Source organism: Agelaius tricolor, unplaced genomic scaffold (assembly GCF_023055355.1).
Source record: "Agelaius tricolor isolate 1412-34295 unplaced genomic scaffold, bAgeTri1.0.p SCAF_1, whole genome shotgun sequence".
Taxonomy (NCBI): Eukaryota; Metazoa; Chordata; class Aves; order Passeriformes; family Icteridae; genus Agelaius; species Agelaius tricolor.
Genome location: NW_027269261.1, coordinates 101,516,862 through 101,538,748, shown reverse-complemented (window position 1 = coordinate 101,538,748; position 21,887 = coordinate 101,516,862). Strand labels below are relative to the sequence as shown.

Here is a 21,887-nt window from a genome sequence, read left to right as displayed (position 1 = left end):
GACATGCTTAACAGAAGTATTTATTACAATCCTGCTAGTAATAAAGTTTCAAGCCAGTCTTTGGATATGTTTCAAGTATCACATGGCAGTTTGTTTCTTGTTTGTCTGAGGGGTTTTTTTGGTTGTTTGGGTTTTTGTAAGGGAGTTTCTTTTGGTGGATTGGTTGGGTTTTTTCTTTGGGTTTTTTTTTTTTTTGTTGTTGTTGTTTTTTGGGGGGGTTCAATGTGTTTTGGTTTTTTTTACTCTAAAATCAATATTTTGTATCCAGGGATCTACTTATTATAATAAGTCGCTGGTAATATTCATGCATACTGTGAAAAGGCATGTACAAGCAGTAGACCTACAGTTGTTAGGGTTTTGAGAAGTTTTGTCTTTGACTATTTAAGTACTGAAGTAGAAGAAAGTGGGATAATTTTCCTCTTGTATTATTGCTCATATTGCTCATATTCCTGTTCAGCACGTTTATTTCAAAGACAAGGAAGTTTATCGAGCTTTCATTTTTTTGCTGTCAAACATAATAGCACTGACTTAAGTGAGATTCTCATCCTGTTTTTCAGCAAGTATTTATCAAGCTAGCTAGAGCTTTCCTAAATTTTATCAACTGTAGTATATATTACTGTATTGCAACACTAAAGTAGCTATAACAACTTCTAAAAGAAGGAAAACCCGTTTTGTGTCTAAGGAAGATGTGTAAATTTAGAAAACCCCCAAAATCTGAGTCCTTTAGCATTTCTCTGTATTATTGATAATTTTGTTTACATGTATAACGGAAAAAAGGTGAAAAAAATAACTTTTGTAAGAAGTTCAGACAAAAAAAGTATGTATTTGTTCAGCAGTTAGACTTCTGCTGCAGACCAATTTGATGTCAATATATTAATTAACATATTTTTACATAATTTGTCTTATTAGAAATTGAATAAAAACAAGCAAAAAAACCAATACACAAATGCTCCCCCCCCAAAAAAAAAAAGAAAAAACCACACCAAAAGCCTACAAAACCTGTTCAGATCCTGTAGCCTCTAAGACAGAAGCCCTGTGTTTCCTTGTTGGTGTGCTTGAATCCCCGTTCAAGTCCTGCAAACGTGGGCTGACAGAGGGGGTTCTGGAAGAGGTCTGACCCTCCAGACCTTGCTGCTGGGTTTTCAGTCACTCGCTCCTCTGGAGTTTCTGCTCTGAATGTGCTTTTCTTGTCCTGCAGAGTCCCTGCTGTGCCAGGCAGACTTCTGAGCCTTCTGCCCCTGTACCACACACTGGCTGTTGTTAGCACAGCTGGGTGCTGCACACAGAGGCCAAATCAGCATTGCCCTGTGACTGGGCTGTGAGGAAATAAACCTTGAATGGGTTTTGGAAACAGCTTTGTCATTGTGATTAAAGAAATAGCTGATTTTAATTTGAGTTTCGATCTCCTTTGATAAAAGTTAAAATGGCTGATTATGCAAAAGCTTTTTGGAAAAAAAAATGAATTAATGGTGACTTGGTTTGTAAAGGCGATTGCATGCATAGATTGGAAGTTACTGTTTTAATTTTCCTTTTAAGTTAACAGTAAATAAAATCAGCTTTTTCAGAGGAAGTATCTCATATTCTCTCTTCAACATGAGGAGTCAGACAGAGCCTCAACTGCCCTAAATCCATTAAAATACATACATTTTACAATGAGATACACGTCTGAAACGTGGCACAGGCAGTTACCAGTTGAAAAAGATGCCGTACAGAGGATCAAAAAATGTAGAAAGCCTAATGAAAAGGGACAGCCTGGTTTTACAGTCTGGCAGGAGGATAGCGCTGAGATTAGGGGATTGAGCAAAGAGCCGGCGTGCAGAATTGCGGGTTTTTATATAATGGCTTTAGCAAGTATCCTTTAGGACCCGGTGGCAATGTGCAGCGAGGCGAACCTGGCGAGTCATGGCCAATCATTAGGCGGTGATGAGGGAAAAGCGCCGAGTGCGAAGCCGCCGGGAGCCTGTGGGATGCATCACGCCGGGAACGCAGCGTTTCTGCCGCTGCTCGCCCGCCGAGGCCACACGCCAGAATCAGAGTTGATTCAATGTTTAAGCCCAGGGGGACTTGTACTACAGCAGGTCACTGGAGTGCAGCGTGCTCGGCTCCCATTTCCAACAAGATGCCTTATTTCACAAAACTCCTTTTATTAATTTTCTGCTTCGTTCTTCTCGTGGAAAGCAGAAGGCACAGGAGGAGGAGGTGGACGACCCATCCGGATGTGCAGAGGGCAAGGTAAGGGTTACTAAACCATGTCTGTATCTTTTCCTGCAGTGTTACAAATACATTACTACAGGCTTACAAAAACCTATTCTGTCAATGTCTTCATGTATACTGTGTGTGCAAACAGCTTTACAGATAATGTTTTAGTAACAGTCTCTGGTGGTATAATCAGTTTTGTTGGTAAGTGGACAATTCTATGGCTAACCTTGATTAACTGTGAGTGAGGCAGGTTTTAAGAGAAGTTGACTGCTTTGGCATGGATTGTGGTAAAATTATTCTTAGCCATACCTGCAAATTTCTGGGGGAATTCAGAAGAGTTGCAGTTAACAGAGATGGTCAAATGTGCAACTGTTTAATGTTTCAGCAGTGTTTCTGGGCAGGTTATTCACCTGCTTGCTGCAATGTCCATGTTACTTATATTCACTTGCCCATTATGCTCTGACAATTTGAGATGGGGATGTTGGTTAGCACACATTGTGGTAATTGATAACAAATTAAACCCTGGAAGTTAGCCAGGGATTGTAAAATTAATTTATATTTTTTTAAATAAACACATGGAAGCATAAAAAAATGTATTTTAAAGTTAAGTGAAAGCACAAGAATGAGTTAAAGGTCTTAGTAAAGTTTATTAGATTTACCGCTGCTGAGATTTGTCTAGAGGTTTACATTAGAAAAGATAATCTTCCAAACCTGCCAGACAGTACAAAGTATGTTATCCTTTTTTGTGGTTATGTCATCCAGTGGCAGTTATATCTTACAAGACTATTCATTGTTTGAAGGGCTCACAAATAAAATTGGGTTAATCCATCTTATTAAATGCTTTCACTATGGCTGTAAACTTCCAAATTTTCATTTATTTTTGTAGACTTTTAGTTTATCACTCAATGCTTTTATAGAGAGTGTTGTTACTTGAATGTTTTGAAAGGAAACATGACAAAATAGAAGCAAGTAAAACATAATATGCTATCAGATTTACACTACTTATTGAAAAAATACAGTGGCATATGCTTTTAGTGACGTAAATGTTAAAAAGCTGAAACAGCCAGGGCATGATCCTGAAATCCTATAGTCAACTGAAGTTTTACCACTGAAGTTCACAGAATCTCAATTATTGAATGAGATCTTTCATTGGACTCTGAAAATATTCCAATGTCTATATTCTTAGGAATGTGGGGGATTGAACAGTAGCACTTCCTTGCAAACCTTTCTGTGTAGTAAAAATTACATACTTAAAAGTGATAAAATAGTGTAAATCCTTCTTTAAATATCAATTTGCCCTGAAGTAAAAGCTTCGCTGCTTTAAAAGTTTTGTGCTTTATTTGAACTTGGAGAAAAGTTCTACAGTGCCGATATTTTCATGAGTTGTAACGGAGTGAAAGTCAATGCACTGATAAAATTATTTTTATAAATATACTACAAAGAATAACAATACTATTTAATATTCTCTGGTGTCATGATTTAAATTAACAATTTTCCATCTAGGTAGGATCTGGGAAACTATATGCCATATATATATATATATATATATATATATATATATATATATACACGATTCCTATGCAATGTAGTTATTAAAAATTTTATTAAATCAGGTTTTAGGGATTGTCAAATGAGAATGACATTTTAAATACAGAGAATAATGCAATGTTGCAACAAAAAAAAAGTATATGGAGCAGTATTGTTAATATTTTAATTTTCCTATTAAATTATATTTCAACTTTTATATTTCAATATTCAATTGTATTTATTTTAAATTTCATATTCATTATCAATTACGTAGAAAAAAAATTAGTTGTCCCTAAAACAACAATGAATAGTGGACTATTCTAGTAAGAGGAAACTAAAACTAGTTCCTAGGCTGGTTTCCTAATCATATAAGAGAAATTGAAAGAATTATCTTTTAAATAACTCCATCACATTTTCTGCTAAGTATTTCTCTTGCTGACTTATCATAAGGAACACTAAATTTTACAGTAAACTTTCCTTATTAAAGAAAATAATATTTATTCCTATATTTGGGAGTCTACAGCTGGTAAGTTTGATATTTTGTGTCCACTAAGGTGATAAATCAGCCTGATCTAAAGATCTTTACATGGACTTCAAGAATATCACTTGGGGTGTGCAGGTCCAGAGCTCCTTCAGCGCTGCAGTTTCTCGCTCAGACATTGCGCAGAGTTCCCCAGGTGCAGAGGTCCTTGCCCCGGAGCTCTGGGCCTTGGGGTGCTGCTCCTGCGGCTTCTGGGGCAGCTCTCTGCCACCATGCTGTGGAGAAGCTGTTGAGCCTGTGCCTAAGTGGGGAAGGAACATGGGGAAGGTCAGGTTAGGAAGCCAAATTAAGAATTGCCAGGTCAAGTTTCCTGTTCATCCTTAATTACTCCTGGTTGTTTGTGTTAATACATTGTAACACATTTCTTTCCATGAGTGGTGCCTCGCTCAGCATGCTGAATGGATAATCCTTGCTTGATTAGAAACTGCTCTGCATTTAATTTTCTCTTACTCCTGCATTCCCCCTCACTGATAACACATCTCTGCTCCTACAGATTGAGGTATAACATAAAGAAACAACTGCCTGTGTGCATCCCTGCCCTGACTGTTGCCCAAGACTTCCTCATGTTATGCTCTGGAGAGCCCAGGTTTTGTGTAGGAAATTGGTGTGTGCTCATTGAGTAGCAGCTCCTGCCTTCATACTTTGATAGCAGTTTTTCACAATTTCCATGGTGTACAGTCCCTGCCACTTAGATTGAGAAACTGAAGGAAATCAGTGATGCTTGTTTCTGTGAAGCTGAGCGTGTTCTTGCTGATGTGCAAGATGTACAAATGGTGCATGCAACCAAGGGCCCTAGAACTGTAACAGCATTGTTGGTTAAAAATTTTTCCATTTCCTTTTGTTTGGAGAATTCAAATGATAAATGAATTGCAAAGTAAAATGTTTTGTTGGAGTCATCTGGGCGACTGCCGGGCAGGGCATTTTTGTTTGCCCCAACCTTACCTGCACACCAAAGAATAAATTTACACAGAGGAAGAACAGCCTGGTGCTGAAGGAAACAGTGTAAATATGGAAAGCTGCAGGTGTGTGTGTCAGATGGTCTATGCTGCTCTGTTGATAGCTGGGATTTTCCAGAGAGCTGTGTACACAGTTTGAGCTTGTGCTGCCAAGGCAGGTCCAACTTGCTGAGGGTAGAACTGGCTGTACAATGTATGTAGCTGTGCTTGCATCTTCCTCAGAGCATCAGCCTTACCCCAAGTGCCAAGCAAATGCTGCTGGAAAGTCCAGCACTGAGTTTTTGAAACAGTTTTGGGTACTCTTCAGTAGCTCAGCAGGGGCTGCCTCTAAGAAATGGTAAACAAATGCTGGCAATCCTGCTAGATTATCCACCTGGACAGAATTTCCAAAAGACAGAAACTCTGAGAATTAGTGGTTTTGTTAATATTTACTGCTCTATAATAATTGCTGGTAATGCTTCTGGTAATGTTTATTGCTCTGCATAAATTGAGAACTCAGGAGACATTTGCCATCTCTGTTGTGCCAGTGAATGCCATGTTTCCAGTGACCCGTGCCCACCCTACTCTGACTCTGCCTGTTCCTCTCTCCTGCCAGCCATGTGAAGCCTTCTGCCTTTGATACAGAAGTGGCTTTGTATAGTAGAGGAAATGTATTTGAATATCTGTATAGAGGCTTTGCTCCAGAGGTCCCGGTTGCCCTTGATGGGCTGCAGCTGTGATGTCCTTAACTGGGCTGCAGCTGTGACCAATGAAGATAACTGGGATAAAAGGGGGCAGGTTGGCCAGTCAGGGAGAGCCTTGGAGGAGTCCTGACATGAGAGAGAACAGCATGCAGAAGAAGGAGTCAGTGAAGATTGGCAGCTGTAAGAATATACCCAAGAGGTATGGACTTTAGAAGTCTGATAAGAACAGTATGGGACTCTAGAGAAATAATAGAACAACAACAGCTTTGGCCTGTTCTTAACTCAAGACTTCCTGCCAAGGTTTTTGGAAGTGGTCAGTCCTTTGGAGAATCTCATTAGAGATGCCATTTTCAGGGCATGCTACATGCCAGCCTTAGGCTGGGACCCAGAAGCAGAAGGCAATCACCAGGACATGGCAGCACAAGGCTCAGCACACAAACTTTTTCCAAACAGCATTCCACTGGAGCAAGCAGTCTGGTGATCCCTGCTGAAGCTGCTGGCAGTGACTTCCCTCTGTTGCCTTGTGGAGCTGCATTTTTTCCTGTTTTTTAATGGATACTGCAGACACCTCCTCCAGCCTGTGGTACCTCCCAGCCCTCACAGATCCTCTTTGCTCTATTGGCACTTTCTCAAAAATTTGGAGTTTGTTAGTGCTGCAGTGATTGAAATGTGATAGCCATTTTTTTTACAGGTGTATGGCTAGCCTGGGACTCAATCCAGGGCACTGCTGAACCTCTGGTGCAGGGTTTGATGTCTACTGAAGCTTTTTTCCCAACACTGCAGCATCAGCCAGGGCCAAAGAACAAGGTGAAACAAAAGCAGGGAGAGAATGTGTATGCTAGCAGTGATTGTGCACACCCTTTGAGTTTGTTTCCATCCTTTTTCCAGAGTCAGATTTAGTTTTTCCAGAAAGCTGGCAAGGAAAGTCACTTTCCTTTCCTTCCTGCTGCCAGCATAGACCCACAGATGAGTAAGTGTGAAGCATGTTACATCCAGAGGTAGGGCTACAGAGTCCCTCTTCCCTGAGACTGGAAGCAATAGAGACTGGTGTGGCCACCCAACCCAAGACAGATCTATCTTGTGCAGATGCCAGGGCTTCCTGGGCAGCTGGGGCTCCTAAAGCACTTGAACTGGTGGCCCTGACAGGCACTGGAAAGAGACTTCACCTAAATCGAGGATCTTGATGTTCCCAGTTTGTCAGAAATTTCTCAACCATATCTGATCCCATATGATCCATGCATATTAAGCTTAAAGATGCACTCATAACACAGTGGTGAAAATAAATTTGGACTTCTCATCTAGGAGTGACCTAATCATTATGACAGTCATAAACTGTTCTTGTACCTTCTCTTTTTAGTTCAGCTTCTAGGGCTTTGTGTTGTAGCAGTCACATGCTTGGTGGTTAGAAAACAGGAGGCCTTGTACCTTCCTAGGTGCTGGGTTTACACAGTGTGCATCTCCTCCAGCTTGCTGTGGCTGCTACACAAAGTAAATGATGCCTTCACCTAATGCATTTTGGGTTTTTTTTTTCTCCCCAGAGAATATGCTGAAGAGTTGTAAGATTTTCACTGAAACTGTGAAAATACTTCTCTGCATCCCAGTATGTAACTGGAGCCAAGGTCCCATGGCCATAAGTTACCATCTTGTGACCAAAATCCATCCTGAATTCTCCAGGGGAAGGTGCAGAAACCTGCCAGACTCTGGCTGCCAACAGCTGTGCCATGCTCAGGATGGAGACCGTGTTTCCTTTCAGGCTCACCACATGAGCCATTGCCTTGTGCCCTACAGCACAAGGACTGTTTCCAATCTGAAAGTTCTTCATCTTTCTCTGGAAAGGTCTGAATGTCTGCATAGACACCTGCTCTTTTTTGCTGAGCTGTTATCTGTAATTCCTCATGCCATCAAGAATTAATTCTCTTTGATATACTGGGCAATAGAAAAAAATCTATTTTATGCAGTTGAGACAATTCTGAGTAAAAGTGGAAAGGAAAAAATATTTTAAAAAATTAAGGCAATAATACAGAAGCCTTTACAGAAGCTCAATGAGGTATTGGTCACCTTCTCTCCTCTTTGAACAGAAACAATTCTTCACAGAATTCAGATTTATCAAATTTATGCCCATTGGACAAAATATAAACAGCAATAAAATTATATATGAAAAATGGGGGAAAAAAGACAAAAGGAGATGGGTGGATTTAAATGAATTGTAGTGAACTGCAGAGAATGCATGCAGCCGAAAGAAACCCTGACAAATCTATAATCAGAAATGCTAAAGACCATAAGTACATCAGGGAGGATTTATGAGATACTGGTGATCAGATTGTCAGTAAAGGCACCCTGTGGCAGCAGTGTTCAGAGCCCCCTTCAGCTCCACAAGAGCACGGGCAGCTGGTGTCACCTTTGCTGCAGGCATGAGAGCTCCCTATGCCAAACAGCAGTGGGGCTGGCATGGGGTGCTGCCAGAGAGGGGCAGAAGATACAGCACACCTGATGTCAAATGCTATTAATAAAGAAATTTTTTTTCAAACAAACTTGGTCTTGAATTGGATTAAATAGACAAAAGTAGTAATAAATTTTAAAGGCTGTGTAGACTTCCTGTCATTAAAAATATTTCAATACAAAAACATTGTAAATGGATTAAATTTATTAAAAAGGGACTGTCAGAGCTCTTTCTGTAAAATCTGAATTGGCTGTCATAATACCTGAAGGATTGGGCACGAACTGATGATTAAATGATGGTTATTAAATGCAACCTCTGGCTCAGGATGTGCCTGAAAACCTCTTTTCCTCCTAAGAGAGTATCCATGCCTCCAGCCAGCCCTCTAAACCTCTGCAGCCACAGACTGCTTTCAGCAGCTGTCCTGTGTGCTCTTTGCTGTTTGATGATTTTTAAATAATTGATCAAAATGTAACATTTCAGTGAGGCTGAGCCATTGATTTGCAAGATAACACTGCCAGGGTTTTCCATACTAATTCCTTGTACAATGCATTCCAATGTTTTATTGGATTTTTAATTGGACTTTTTCACCCCCTTCTTTGAGGAGAGAGACTTGATTGAACATTCCCTGGTACTTTGGGTTTTCCCTGATAATCAAAGCCGAGCAGACACAGGAAGATCCCTTGCCTGACTCGCAGCTTTTCGGGCACAGAGGCCGAGCAGTGCACGGTGAGGTGCAGCGCTTTGGCAGCTGCCCTAACTCTGCAGCAAAACAAAGCTTCCCCCTGCAGCAAGCAGTTAAAAGCCAAGCTTTTGCCTCCAAGCATTCCCATTAATGGCTGTGCGTGGTTTTACACCCCTGCTTTTAGGTAACCATAATGCAGCCCTGTCGGGAGGGCGCTTGCTCTGGCTGGCTCTTTCTCACAGCCAGCAGGGAGAGAAGCTCTGCCATCCCAAGTGAAATAGGAGCCCAAAATAACCTGAGGGAGATCCAACTCTTCCTGTGTAGCATGTGCCCTGGGGTACAAGGGGTTATAGTCCTTCAAAACATCTACTTGATACAAGTATTTTTAAATTCTGTTGCTTCTTTCTCATCTCCTTATTGTAAGGAAATGGGTTATTGATGTTAGCAGCAGCTATCAACACCCTTTAGGTTTCATCATTTCTTTCTTGAACTTAGTGCTCTGATGGGAAACTATCCTTCTGATTTGTGATTTATGCTCCCTTTGGCTCATACTTACAGTACTTAATATTTTAATGAAGCTAAGAACATCCCTTTCTATACCCACATTAATGAGTGGGGTGATTGTTTTGTATTCTGAGTTCTTGTATTCTGAATTCTTGATCAAGACTTTAAGTAGTCTCTTTATTTTTCCTCCAAGATTTTTTGTTCTTTATTTTCAGTCATATCTTTTCCATACAGGAAAAGGAACCTGAACCTTTTGTATAAAGTTCTTTCTATTTATTGTAATTATTTTCAGTAAGTTACTGGATACCAGCTAATTGCAGCAGTACTTAGAACGTTGTCAGCTCTTATGTCCAGAGCAAAGGGATTGAGGAACTTTAATGTTCCAAGTCTTCCCCTCACACCACTGCAGAGCAGTCAGGGATGCTGATCTGGATTTTCTTCCAGAAGTGCATGCCATTTGTTTGTGTGCTGGTTAGTTATCCCCTTATGGGATTTTAGTGACTATCTTGCACTTTTCTCGGGGGTTTGTTGTCATCCTTGTTCCATTGTTATCATACAATATCTCAAATGAAAAGTTAGAATTTTTCCTACCTTAATGTTCAGAAAAGTGAGGGACTGAAGGCTTCTTTAGATAAAACTCCTCTCTTCCTGCTGTTGTGGGGAGGAATGGGTGGTTTTGCTGCTGCTGAAAGCCAGGAGACCCTCTGTCCACACAAACTGCTGGCCCTGAATTGGTGAAGTTAGTGGGGCAGTTTCCTAGTGTATGACATGGTATGACCAGCATTGAAAAGAGCTTTTTCATGACAATGCTGCCTTGGTACCTGGCCAAATCCTGGCCAGGTAACGTGGGGCTCCCAGCTGCTTCCCCTGGTGCTGCTCTCAGCTGCAAAGGCATTCCCTGCTCGCAGCTCCCCTGTGAGATGCTGTGCTCTGTGCCTTTGCCTCCCTGGGAGCCGGGGTGTCTGGAGGGGGCAGAGGGAGCAGGGCTGCCTGTGGGGCACAAAGGTCTGAGCTGGTGCTGTGGAAAGGCAGCTCTGTGTCTGTGTTGTGGTGCTGGCAGTCTCCCCACAGTCCCTGGGATTGTGCCTGCAAAGCTGCTGCTCCTGTGGCTCTGAAACTGGGCTGGCACTTGGGCACAGAGACATCAGAGCAATGCTGTTGCTGTCTTTTGCAGCCACATCTTTAAGAGGAATCGCGACTTGACCAAAGCCTGGAGAGGAAAGACAGAGCAGCTTCTCAGAGTGGATGAACACGACTTCACCATGCGGCCCGCCTTTGGAGGTGAGGATCAAATGGTTCTCTTGATTCTGTGCTAATCTAATTAAGATTAATTTAATTACCCAATTAACAATCTAATTAAAAACCAAGCAAACAAACCTCTGTCCAGAGGCATCAGAGTGAAGGGAAAAGGCCTGGTGCCAATTCAGAGAGGCCTCATGCTCATCCTCCTTGCCCTCTGTGCTCTGTACATTTCCTACATTCCCTCCTGTTGCTGCAGTTGGCTCTGGTTTTGGCTGGCATTCCCCAGAGTTCAGGATGTTACACTCCCAGTAAGTGTTTCACTCTGTTGAGAAGAGGGACAAGCTGCAGGTTTTAATATTCACCTATGGTTGTGAAGTTGCAATGAGCTTTTCAGCTGATGTGATTAAATTGCAAAGTAAAGAACTCATTGGGTGGATCACAGCCTGCCATTACTAGGAGAAAACTGAATACTTTTGTCCAGAAAAAAATCTGGTCTCAAACTCTCATAAGCAAATAAAAGAGTGAGAGGGGAGACCTCTGCCAGCTTCACTTCTGCCTCTGGTCACACCCAGTTACAGGAGTGTGCTTGCCTGACCTTTCTAGACTCACCACTGCAGAGATAAGAGGGTACCTGAACAAAACCTGCTGGAATACCAGTATGGCAATCCCTCTTCTGATTTCATCAATAACCAAATCCTTCCAGAGCTAAGGGCAAAGTTTTCTGCAGTTTTCACTGAATGACTAATGCTGCATCCTTTGTCAATTGGCCATCTAGGGTGAAGGGCTACCTCTCCCTGCCCAGTGGGACACAGGGTGTTGTGTCCTTTAACCCAGGTCCATAGAACAGAGCTTCAGACCTGCCCATTCCTGGTGTGGCTGAAAAGATGTTTCTTGCCCCTCAGTGCAGATGTGCCATTCTGAGAGCACAGTGCTGACCCCTGCTCACAATTTTTATATGTATTTTCAAACTCCAGACTTCAAAACCTGTCATAGCCAGAGTTTCCTGCCCCTGCAATGTTATTTACCAGCAAGTTGTAGTCCAGCCTAAACATTGGAGGTAACACTTTTCTAATCAGTATTACCTTGGTCTGCTGCTTCTGGGGTTGAAGAGTTTGCCTTAAATTGCCCTCTGGGTGGAGCATGGGCAGATCTCCCTGGGGCAGGTGGGAACACACTGAGCCCTGGCTGCAGCTGAGGCTCAGGGATGAGGTCTGGGAGCTGGCTCTGGAGGCACTGCGTTTCTTTTGAAACTGGGTTGGCTGTAAAAGTGTGATTTCACCAAAGTGCACATGCCTCCCTATATCCCAGGTATGCCCTCCCATGCTCTAAGGTCAGAGGATGCTGTCTTAGGTTTTCTGATTTTTTTTAATTTTTTTTTTAGCCAACCTCAATTTTTGTAACTTGGCTGTTGACTTCTGAGTGCCTGATATGGACAAACTGAAGGTGCTGATCTGTCCTCTCTGCAGCTGATCTGTCCAGGACAAAAGACCTGCTGGTCTGATGGGTGGGATGATAAGGCTTCTCTGGGAGGAAATTTGGAATCCCTACCTTGCCTCAGCTGGAGACAGTGGGGGAGCCAGGGTGATTTTTTAACTTTTTCCCCCTAATTGGATGTATGTCAGGGCATCCTGCCTGTTTTGGGGGGAAGCTGCAGGGTTTTGTTCTGTTGTGCTGATGGCTTGGCACCCAGTGGAACCACTGCACTGTATTTCTGGAAACATCTGAATTTTACTGTTTTCATCAGTGTCACAGGGTCCTTGGAGAATGCATTTGAGCACAGGTCACACCAAACCTACACATGTAATTCCATAGACACTCTTCTAGTGTTAATGGAACTGCATTTTAATCTCTCTTTTGCCTTGTTCTCCCATGCTACCTCCCATCACAGCATTAAGATTCTTCTAGAGCCAAAATTTGGAATAACTTTTATAAAACGTTTATACTACCCTAAGAGCCTTTTCTGAGAAGGTTCCTTTTTTTAATAAAGGAAAAACATGATGGGTTGAAAAACTTTTTGTTTAAAACCTCCTTAACTTGAAGAGATTCTTGGGACAAAGGTGTGGCATTAGCAAAGTTGCACTGAAATTGCATGGGATGAGGAGCAAAGCATGGAAACAGCTTTGTTGAGGCTCCAGCCTTGGAAATCCTGACTCAGACACACAGAGATAGCAGCTGCTACAGGTTCTTGCTCACTGCAGAATTGCACGGTGTGTTTTTAGTGACAGATGATAAGCCTAGTGGAAAAAAACCACAAGGAAAGGGAACAAAAGTCTGGCAAGAGGTGATGCTCATAGTTTTGTCTGCAGTGTTATTCATCAGGCAGTCACAGTGATTTGCTATGCACCATGAGTGCTTCCAGCTTCTGGCTGTGGCAGGGTCACTCAAACTGATGTGTCTGACCTGGGGAGCATAAAAAGGTTTTGTACTGCCAAAGTGCAGAAGAGGAGCCTGTGGGATGCACATGACTGTAACTGGTCACTGCCCTAAGAGCCTCTCTGGTCTAACTGAGATTCCAGCTCTATGGCATTGCATTGGGCCTGTGATGTTACCTTGCAGGTGGGAAAGGCACCTCAGTTCTGGAAAATTAAAATAATACCATAAGTAAATGGTCAGTGGCATTAAGACTAAAAGAAAGTCAATATTGTTGATGGCTCCCAAGTTTGGTGGGCCAGCCTGCAGTTCCACCTTTAGCTAAAAAGGGGATGGGGAATGAGCTGTTTTATGGTGGCCACGGTGGCACTTGCTGGTCTGCAGAGGACAGTCAGCAAACTGCCAGCCCAACACAGCTGTGGCCACTGGGCAGAACAGGCTGGGGTTATGCAAGGTGGAATGAAAAAAACCTCAATATTAGAGAAAGGTGAAGGGGTTTTCAAGAAAAAGTATCTTTGTAAAGAGCAAGTGAGCAAACAAATGTTGTGTAAGTTGTGTTATTAACAGCCCAATAAGCATGGCTGTCTTGCCTGCCCTCAGCCCATTAGAGACAGGCAATTGGGTACAGAGGCAATGACAAAGTTTTTTGCTTTGATGATGGTCAAAGAGCATTCATAAGCTAAAAGAGACTGTGGGGTTTTTGACCCTTAGGGAGTTATCTCCATGTCAGTGACCTTGTTCTAGGTAGCAGATGTTCAGGTATTATTTACTATTATTAATATTTACAGATTATGTAATTGTTTGTTTTGCTGCCTTCCTTAAACACCCATTTTAAGCATTTCATTTATGACATCTCATATTTTACAGGGAGCCTGTGAGTAAGCAGCTTTAGTTGATACTTAAAATAGCTGTATCTTCTTTATTGAGGACCAGCCTAATGCTTTACTTTTATTATATTTGCTCATAGCCGAGTAGCCTAACATCAGCTGATCCTTGCTGCCCTTTCTGGGCAGTGCTTTTGCCAGGATGGATGAACAGTGGGATGAATAAAGCACGAGTAGTTCCCGGAGTGTTTTTAGTGACAAGGGCTGGGATAGAACTCGCTCCTCTGCTGACGAGCACCGTCCATGAGGCGCAGAGGGACTGACCCTGCAGGCATGAGGAGGGTGATGAGCATGTCCTGGTGCTCCTGCCTGGGAGCTGCCCACACCTCAGAGGTCCCACAGGGGTCTGCAGTCTCTCTGGGTGGGCACAAGGTACCTGTCAGCAAGGAAATCTCAAACCCACTCGTTTCTCATGTACGTGTTTTTATCTCGGGGCCTTCATCTGCCTCGCTCCTTTAAAGAGAGATGAGTGGACACTGCCTCAGAGAGAGACAACCAGACTTTGAGAGCACCTCCAAAGAGAAAAATTGAAGAGGTGTCACAAAGCTCTAGTCTCAGAGGCAGAATGGAAAACTGACTTCAGACATCTTCATGGCAGCACCCTCTTCCCTCTCTTCCAAAGCCTGCTCCAGTGCTCAGAAATAAAAACCACGTTTGTGCCCAGTTCTGCCTGGGAACTGACTCACACTTAGAGGCTTTCATGCTGCTCACTGGTTGGTGTTTTTAGGTGTGGAGACACACTGGGATGTAACAGGCTTTAATGCTGGGCTCCTTCTGAAGTCATTCCTGCACAGGACTTGTGGAAACCTCCTGGGTTCCCTGGAGAGTTCAGCCCAAGGCCAGACACCCCATTCAATCTGGGGCAGAGTTCTATACTCAAACTGGAGTTTTTCCAATATGAAACGAGCCACAAAATCTTCTTTCTGTCAGAACCAACCCAAAATTCCATTAATTTGGCTGATACTTTCAGAGACTCCAAAGTGTGATCTCAAAAACTCTGCTGGATTGCAGGCTTTGAGCAAAGCAGCACTGCTTCCTTTTATCAGCCATATCTCCAGCTTTCACATGGATCCATTTAGCTTCCTGTGCAGCGGTGAACATCCTGGAGAGGAGCCTGAGCTTTGAGATCTCTCCAGTGTTAATGTGTTCAAGTCTTTTGTTGCTTATAATTCTCTAGGATGGTCCTAGATTTTCTATATTGATGATCCTATATTTTCTCTTTCTGAAGAAAAGGTGAATATAGATAAAATATTGTTTATGACAAAAAAAGCCTGGTTGGTGAGGGCTTTTTTGCATCTAATGCTGTAACCAAAGTTAATTGTTCTGTCTACCAGTTCAGTTTGTCATATCCCATCTGAGCTGTTCTTGTTCCCTCACATTCACACCCTCCTCATACTCTGCTCCCTCTCAATACAGAGGGTTTTTTTCTTTTTGCTCATCCCTAGTGGCATTTGATGAGGAGTTTGGTAAAACACTCTGAGCCTCTGTGGTTCAACTGTTCAGTTGCCAGAGGGAGAGGATTAAAAAGCTAGCAGCTCCTAATTGACTCCATGGGCTAGAGAGATCAAAGATCTCCTGACATTTCTCTCTGGGTGATCAACAGCCATTTAATTCAATGGTATGTGCTGTAGCCAACATGCCCTTTAGGGAAACCCAGGGTTTGTTTCTGTGGTTTAAAGAGGTCATTTCTAGACGGGGCTTCTGCTGTGCTTCAGAAGCTGCATGCACTTTCAATGTTGCTTGCATCAAGCACCTCTACAAAAGTGCATCTTACTTGACATTTTGTAGAGTGATGGGCAGAGTGAATATACTATTATCTTTATCACTTATGCTCATTGCCAAGAGCAGGACACGGTGATCCTTTGATTCCTGTTGCTACCTCACAAGCAGCAACATTTGCACTGGCCCTTCACTCACCCTTCCCTGCTCAGTCCAGCTTCTTGTCTAAACCTCCTCCAAAGTGTCTTTGTGTCTCATCATACCCTCATTCACATTTGTGTGCTCTCTCATTGCCTCAGCCCCAGGTGCTGAGTGAGGAGCACCTGGGGCTGAGGCAATGAGAGAGCAGGGAGAAGGAAAAAGCAGTGATTACTCCTGCTGATTGTAGTAGGAGTTTGCCCCAAAAAAGGCAGAGTAACTATTTCTGCTGAAATAAATTGGTTTTACAGACTCATCTTTACATTTCTGTATTAAGCACTAAACATTTGAGTCCAGTATTCAAATAATTTCTCCCTCTTTCTATTACAATCACTGTTTTATCATCCCCCAAATTTGTGAATAACTGGAGAAAAGACACCTAATCCAGCCTTGGACCTCTTCTCTCAAGAACTTTCCAGACCACCCAGCTTAATGTGGAACACCCGTTATTTTGGATTTAATAAAGCTTTGTGTCAGTTCCAGAGTGAGCCTTAGGCTTTGTCCTTGCAATGGGATAACTGCTGATTATTGAGTGTTTGATGCAGGAACATGAACAAAGCAAAGAACATGGTATTTTATTTTCAAGGGCAGATGGGGAAGGAATAGGAGAGCAGGACAGATATCAGCTTGGCAGTGTTCTTATGTTTATGGGTTTGGGTTTTAGTTGTTTGTTGCTGGTTTTTTTGGGGTTTTCTAAATCTGTGATTAGTGCTCAGAGAAGCATAGAAATCACAGTAAATAGACTTTGTGTGGGTGTTGATTTTCTGAACCAAGGCTGAATTAAGGATTCACACACAGGGAGTCTCTCTTGCAGTCTGGAAGTCGTGGGGGGCTGCCCAGCATGTGTTGGGCACACAGCCCTCAGCTTGTGCTGTTTCTCTGTTGATTGTACTGCACATCAAAGTGTCTCTTGTCACCACAGATAAAGTGCTTTTTGCTACCTTGTTAGGTACTGAACAAACCAAATCATCTTTTACTGAGCAAGAGAAATGTCACAGAAAATTTTTTTTCTCTCAGTTGCAAATGATTACTAGCAATTTTAAAGTATGCAGTGCACAGCTGTGTGTCTGAATGTGACATGTAGGTGTTTGTCAGCATCTGGGAGTCACCTCAAAGTGCTGGGTTAGTGCTTAAACTGGAATTGGTGGTTCTGGGGAGCCTGGTCCTGCTCCACAGGGCTTGTTCAAGGTGCCTGACCCCAGCCCTGCTGCTGACAGGCACTGTGGGCAAAACACACTGGAGCTGTGGGAAGGGGACAGTGCCACCATCAGTGTGCTCTGCTGTACTCAGGTGGGGCTGGCCCACCAAAGCCCTGGCAAACCTGCACTGGGGCTGGTCACAGCTTGTCTCAAGGGCATGGGGACCAGCCTTTCCCTCCTGAGCCTGAGCTGTGCCTCTTTCTCCTCCAGCAGAGGCAAACATAAGGCTGTGTTCAAAAGCCCTGAAGATGTGTGGGAGTGTGTACATGCTGCTGCAGGTACAGGAGCATGATGGATAGCAGCTTGCAAAATGTGCTGCTCTCTCAGCAACATTTCTGCTCCCTGGTTGGACTTGTAGCGTATTCAGAGCTTTGGTGAGGTCTTGAGAAAGATGCTACTCCAGCTAAATGTATGCATGGACTTGTAGTGTATTCAGAGCTTTGGTGAGGTCTTGAGAAAGATGCTACTCCAGCTAAATGTATGCATGCAGCAGGCCCTGCTGTTTGTGTGTGGCACAGCAAATATGGGTCTGAGTCCACAAAGGGATTGTGGTGCACCTTACATATTATCTGACTGCTAATCAGGTTCAAAATCTTGGAGATAAAAGTCTTTGCAAATCTTCATGGGCGCCACTGTGGTCCTTGGAAAATTAATTTCTGCTGGACAAGTCTCAGACATGGCTGCAGAGCTTCTGCTTCCTTTGCATGGTCTGTGTCACTGGCAGTGCCAGGCACACCCTGGACAGGGTCATTGGTGTGAGTCCCACTGCCCCACCCTGGGGGCACCAGGCAATGCTGGACCCACCTGCACTCCTCCTCAGCTGCTCCTGCTGAGCCATGCTTGGTGTGCTTGTCTCAGTAGGCCCTTGCCACCAGAATTTGGGAAAAGCTGCATGAAAGCACACTATGGGGATCTTGAGCAGGTCCTGGTCATTAGTGAGCAGCAGTCTGCAGTGAAGTTTTGACACAGGGTTTCTAGTAATAGAGGAGTGTGAATTTATTATTGGATGTTTTATGCTTATTTGCTCTTTGTGAGCTCTCTGATTGCTAATTTTAAAACTATTGTGGAAAACTAGCAATATCATCAGTGAGTAATATGAATCAAGATGGTGATGAGCTCTTGAGAGATTAATGTGGCTTGCCTTGTTGATAAAAAATGAGAAACCTCCAAGGAAAAACTTGTTGCTTGCCATGTCTTCATCTCAGTCCCCTGTCCTTGGGGCTAAATTTGCTCATAAAGACCTAATTTAAGATGGGATGGCTCAGTTTTTAAAAACATAGGCAAATGTTTCATCCAAGCTCTGGACTAACTGGCAAAGTGTCAACATTGCAGCATTTGCCAAGGGGAAGAAAAGTCAATGTTCCAAAAGGGCCCTTACATGGTTATTCACTAACTCATTCCCCAGCCCCTTCCTGAAGAACCATTGACAGAAATGTACAACATAAGCTCAGAAATGTTTGCATGTCACCTTAGAAGTGCTAATTAAATGCAAATGATGTGAAAGAACATTTATTTACATATCTAAATCTCATTCTGTTTCAGGCCCTGCGATTCCTGTTGGGGTGGATGTGCAAGTGGAAAGCTTGGACAGTATTTCTGAGGTTGACATGGTATGTAATGCTCTTCTAAGCCTCAGTTAATTCTAGGCATAAAAAGACCTCCTGACTTGAAACCTATGGGCTTGCAATCATTGGTCAGATGAAAGTAATAGCAGCATCTCCAAAATTCAAAGAGGCTGATAATCAGAACCAAACACTTGATAAAACCAGATGATCAAAGTCTTACCTCTCTACCTCTAGAGGAAAAAGATTAAAAGTGTGAAAAGGAACCTTGAATGGGAGAGTAATCAGTGCTGTGAAAGATCTATCACAACTAAAATATCAGCAGCTGCAGATGAAGGTTTGAAGCTACATGGTAAAATTCACATAAGCTGTGTTTGCTGCAGAAGTTTTCTTCCTTAGGGAACCATTGAATCCACATGAGAGTCACACTCGCTTTACTGTGTGGTTTGGGGTTGTTTCATGGGGATTTTTTATTTTTAATTGTAGGAAATGGAATAAAAACACTTAAAAGAGAAGTGGAAAGGGGAACACAGAGGAAAAGAAGAAGCTTCTGGGCTCCTTTTTCTGCCTTTTCCTCCCTGTTCTTGTGCACCTTTTGTGGTCTAGACAAAACATAAAGACAAAGGAAGAGCTTTAGGTTGATTTTTTTTTTAATATGGTGAAATTACATCTTCATGCCATTTTGGAGGGGTTGGTTTAGATGACCTTTAAAGGTCCTTTCCAACCCAAAATATTCTATGTTCTGTGATTAAAACCAGGCAGCCTGCCTGCCTGGATATTGAAAGAGAGTGTTGTGGGTATGCATGCAGTGAGGTGTGTGGGAGGGGAGCACAGGGAATGGCTGTCAGGAGGAGAACTGGGGCTCCAATATATCAAGATAATGTCAGAGCAGCAAAGAGGCCTAATTAGGGCAAGTAAATAACTCACAGTGCTTTCTGTCAGGATTCAATGAAAATCTTGCCTGTCAGAAGCCTTGGAGGTCAGTTCTCTCCCTTGGCTGTGGATAGTTCCTATTTTCCCAGCTCATGACAAGCACTTTCCATAGCAGCTGCTGACGTATCTTGGGGTGGAAGAATGTTCTCCCAGATCAGTCTGAGTTATGTTCCAACAGACTGTCCCAGCATGGGTGTTTGCAGGGAGGAGAGTGGGCAGCAAGCTCCCTGCATGGCCAGGGGGCCAGGGCTGGCTGTGCCTGCAGCAGGGAGCCCTCCTTGTCTCCTCACTGCAGGCAGGGCTTGTTTCAAACTGCTCTGAAAATCAGCTACCCTGGGCTGGGCAGGCCTTACCTACCACTGCTTGAGCAGGCTCCTGGTGCCCCAAAGAAGGACCAGACTGAAGCATCACCAGCCCCAACCCACTGTGTCTGCAAGACTGTGCATGACAGTGAGAGCAGCCAGGGGCTGTTCAAGGCATGTGGGTTTAAAACCAGTGCCTGGCTGGTTGATGTGGATGGGCTGCTGCTGTGTGCAGTGGCAGGACATGCTCTTGAGGCTGCCTGGAGCTTGGAACAAACATGAAATAGGCTGCCAAAATCGAGGTACTTGTGTAGACTCATTGGCTGTGCCTCTGGCAGGTACTATCATTCTCCCAATTTGTTGTAAAACCTTGTTTTCCAGAGAGACTTTCCTATTTGTGGGTGCTGAAATAAACCTCTTTTCTTGCTTGGAAATAGTGTGTGTGCTGGTCAGAAAGGAACGAGCAGTCAGCACACTGCCTCTTTTGAATCATGCCATGAAAAAGCCTCTTTAAGTTAGATTTTATACTTAGAAGCTGTTGTCAGCTGCCATTTTGTGTTGGCAGCATTTGGTGCACCAGGTTGGCCATTGGAGGGAGAGGAGAGTTGGCCATTGCAGAGGCCACTGTGTGGCTGTTTGGAGAGAGAAAGGGGCTGAAGGTGAGAGATGTGAAGCTCCAGTTGGGTAGGACAGGGAGAGAAGTGGCCTGGAAAGCAGGAAAGTGAGTTCCCTCCTGTTCTGTGCCTTCAGACAGTCTCTGCCCTCCTCCAGAGTGTAAGCAGTGCTGAGGGTGCCTGGCTGATGGTCCCCACTCTGATGATGGAGCTGCCCAGAGGCATTTTGCAGCCACAGCCTCAGGCTGCCTGGCTGTCCTGCTTTTGGCTGGGATAGAGCTAATTTTCTTCTTAGCAGCTGGTACAGTGCTGGTTTTGGATTTAGTATGAGAATGATACCGATAACACAGTGTTTTATTTGTGGCTCAGCAGTGCTTACCCTGAGTCAAGGACTTTTCAGTGTCCTGTGCTCTGCCAGTGAGGAGGGGCACAGGAAGCCAGGAGGGAGCATGGCCAGGACAGCTGACCTGAGGTGGCCAAAGGGATATTCCAGATATTCCAGAACATCATGCCCTGTGTATAAACTGGGGGGAGTTGGCTGGAAGGGGCTGATCACTGCTGGAGGATGTGCTGGGCATCTGTCAGCAACTGTATTGTGCATCACTTGTTTTTCTGGAGTTTTGCCCCTCTATCTCTTTTCATCTTCCTTTTCATTACTCTTCTTATTACTATTTATTTAAATTGTTAAACTGTCTTTATCTCAACCCAACTTCTTGTAAGTCTACTCCCCATCAGATTGGCTGGAGGTGGTGGAGAGAGGAGTGAGCAGGTGTCTGTGTTGTACTGAGCAGCTGGCTGGAGTTAAACCATGAGAATGGTGCTCCTCTCCTGCAGCCTCATGTCCCTCTGTCTCATGTCATGGCCAGGCAACTGGTAACCCTGAACTGACAGGGTTTACTCCTTTTTTGAGTTTTAATATAACCTGCTCTGACCCCTAAGAAAGCAGCAATTGTGCCTCTTCCTTGGTTCCCTTTTTCCCAGCTCTAGTCAAACTGATGAGTTTGATGTCCAGCCCCTGAGGCTGACTCATCTAGCTGGGTTGTAACCTAAGCTCTGCATTGGCAGTAGTTGCTGCAAGTGTTTCTTTGGGACTGTAGATATAAGGGGAAGGTGGCCAGTGTCCAGCAGGGAGCAGGAGCTGGCAGCATCCCTGGGATGAGCACTGAGGGAGGCTGGGATCAGTCTGGTAAGGTGGGGACCTGCAGGTGGGTGAGCAGAAGTGTCCCCCTGGCCAGTCTCTGCCATGGTCAGAGAGGTTTGGCCAGCTCTGTGCTGTGCCAGGCATCAAGGGGAGAACTGACTGGCACCAGAGCCTTCTCTGACAAATCAATG

General features: G+C 43.7%; 1 protein-coding gene across 1 annotated transcript in view; it reads left to right on the top strand.

Annotated features, from left to right (window-relative positions):
- The first annotated feature begins 1,905 nt into the window (after positions 1 to 1,905).
- LOC139592853 (gamma-aminobutyric acid receptor subunit rho-2) overlaps positions 1,906 to 21,887 on the top strand; it is a 32,205-nt gene continuing 12,223 nt past the window's right edge. Inside the window, exons 1-3 of the mRNA XM_071433239.1 lie at positions 1,906 to 2,232; positions 10,707 to 10,813; positions 18,687 to 18,754. Coding sequence (XP_071289340.1) covers positions 2,045 to 2,232; positions 10,707 to 10,813; positions 18,687 to 18,754 — 363 coding nt within the window. The 5' untranslated portion in view covers positions 1,906 to 2,044. The remainder of the gene's footprint in view (positions 2,233 to 10,706; positions 10,814 to 18,686; positions 18,755 to 21,887) is intronic.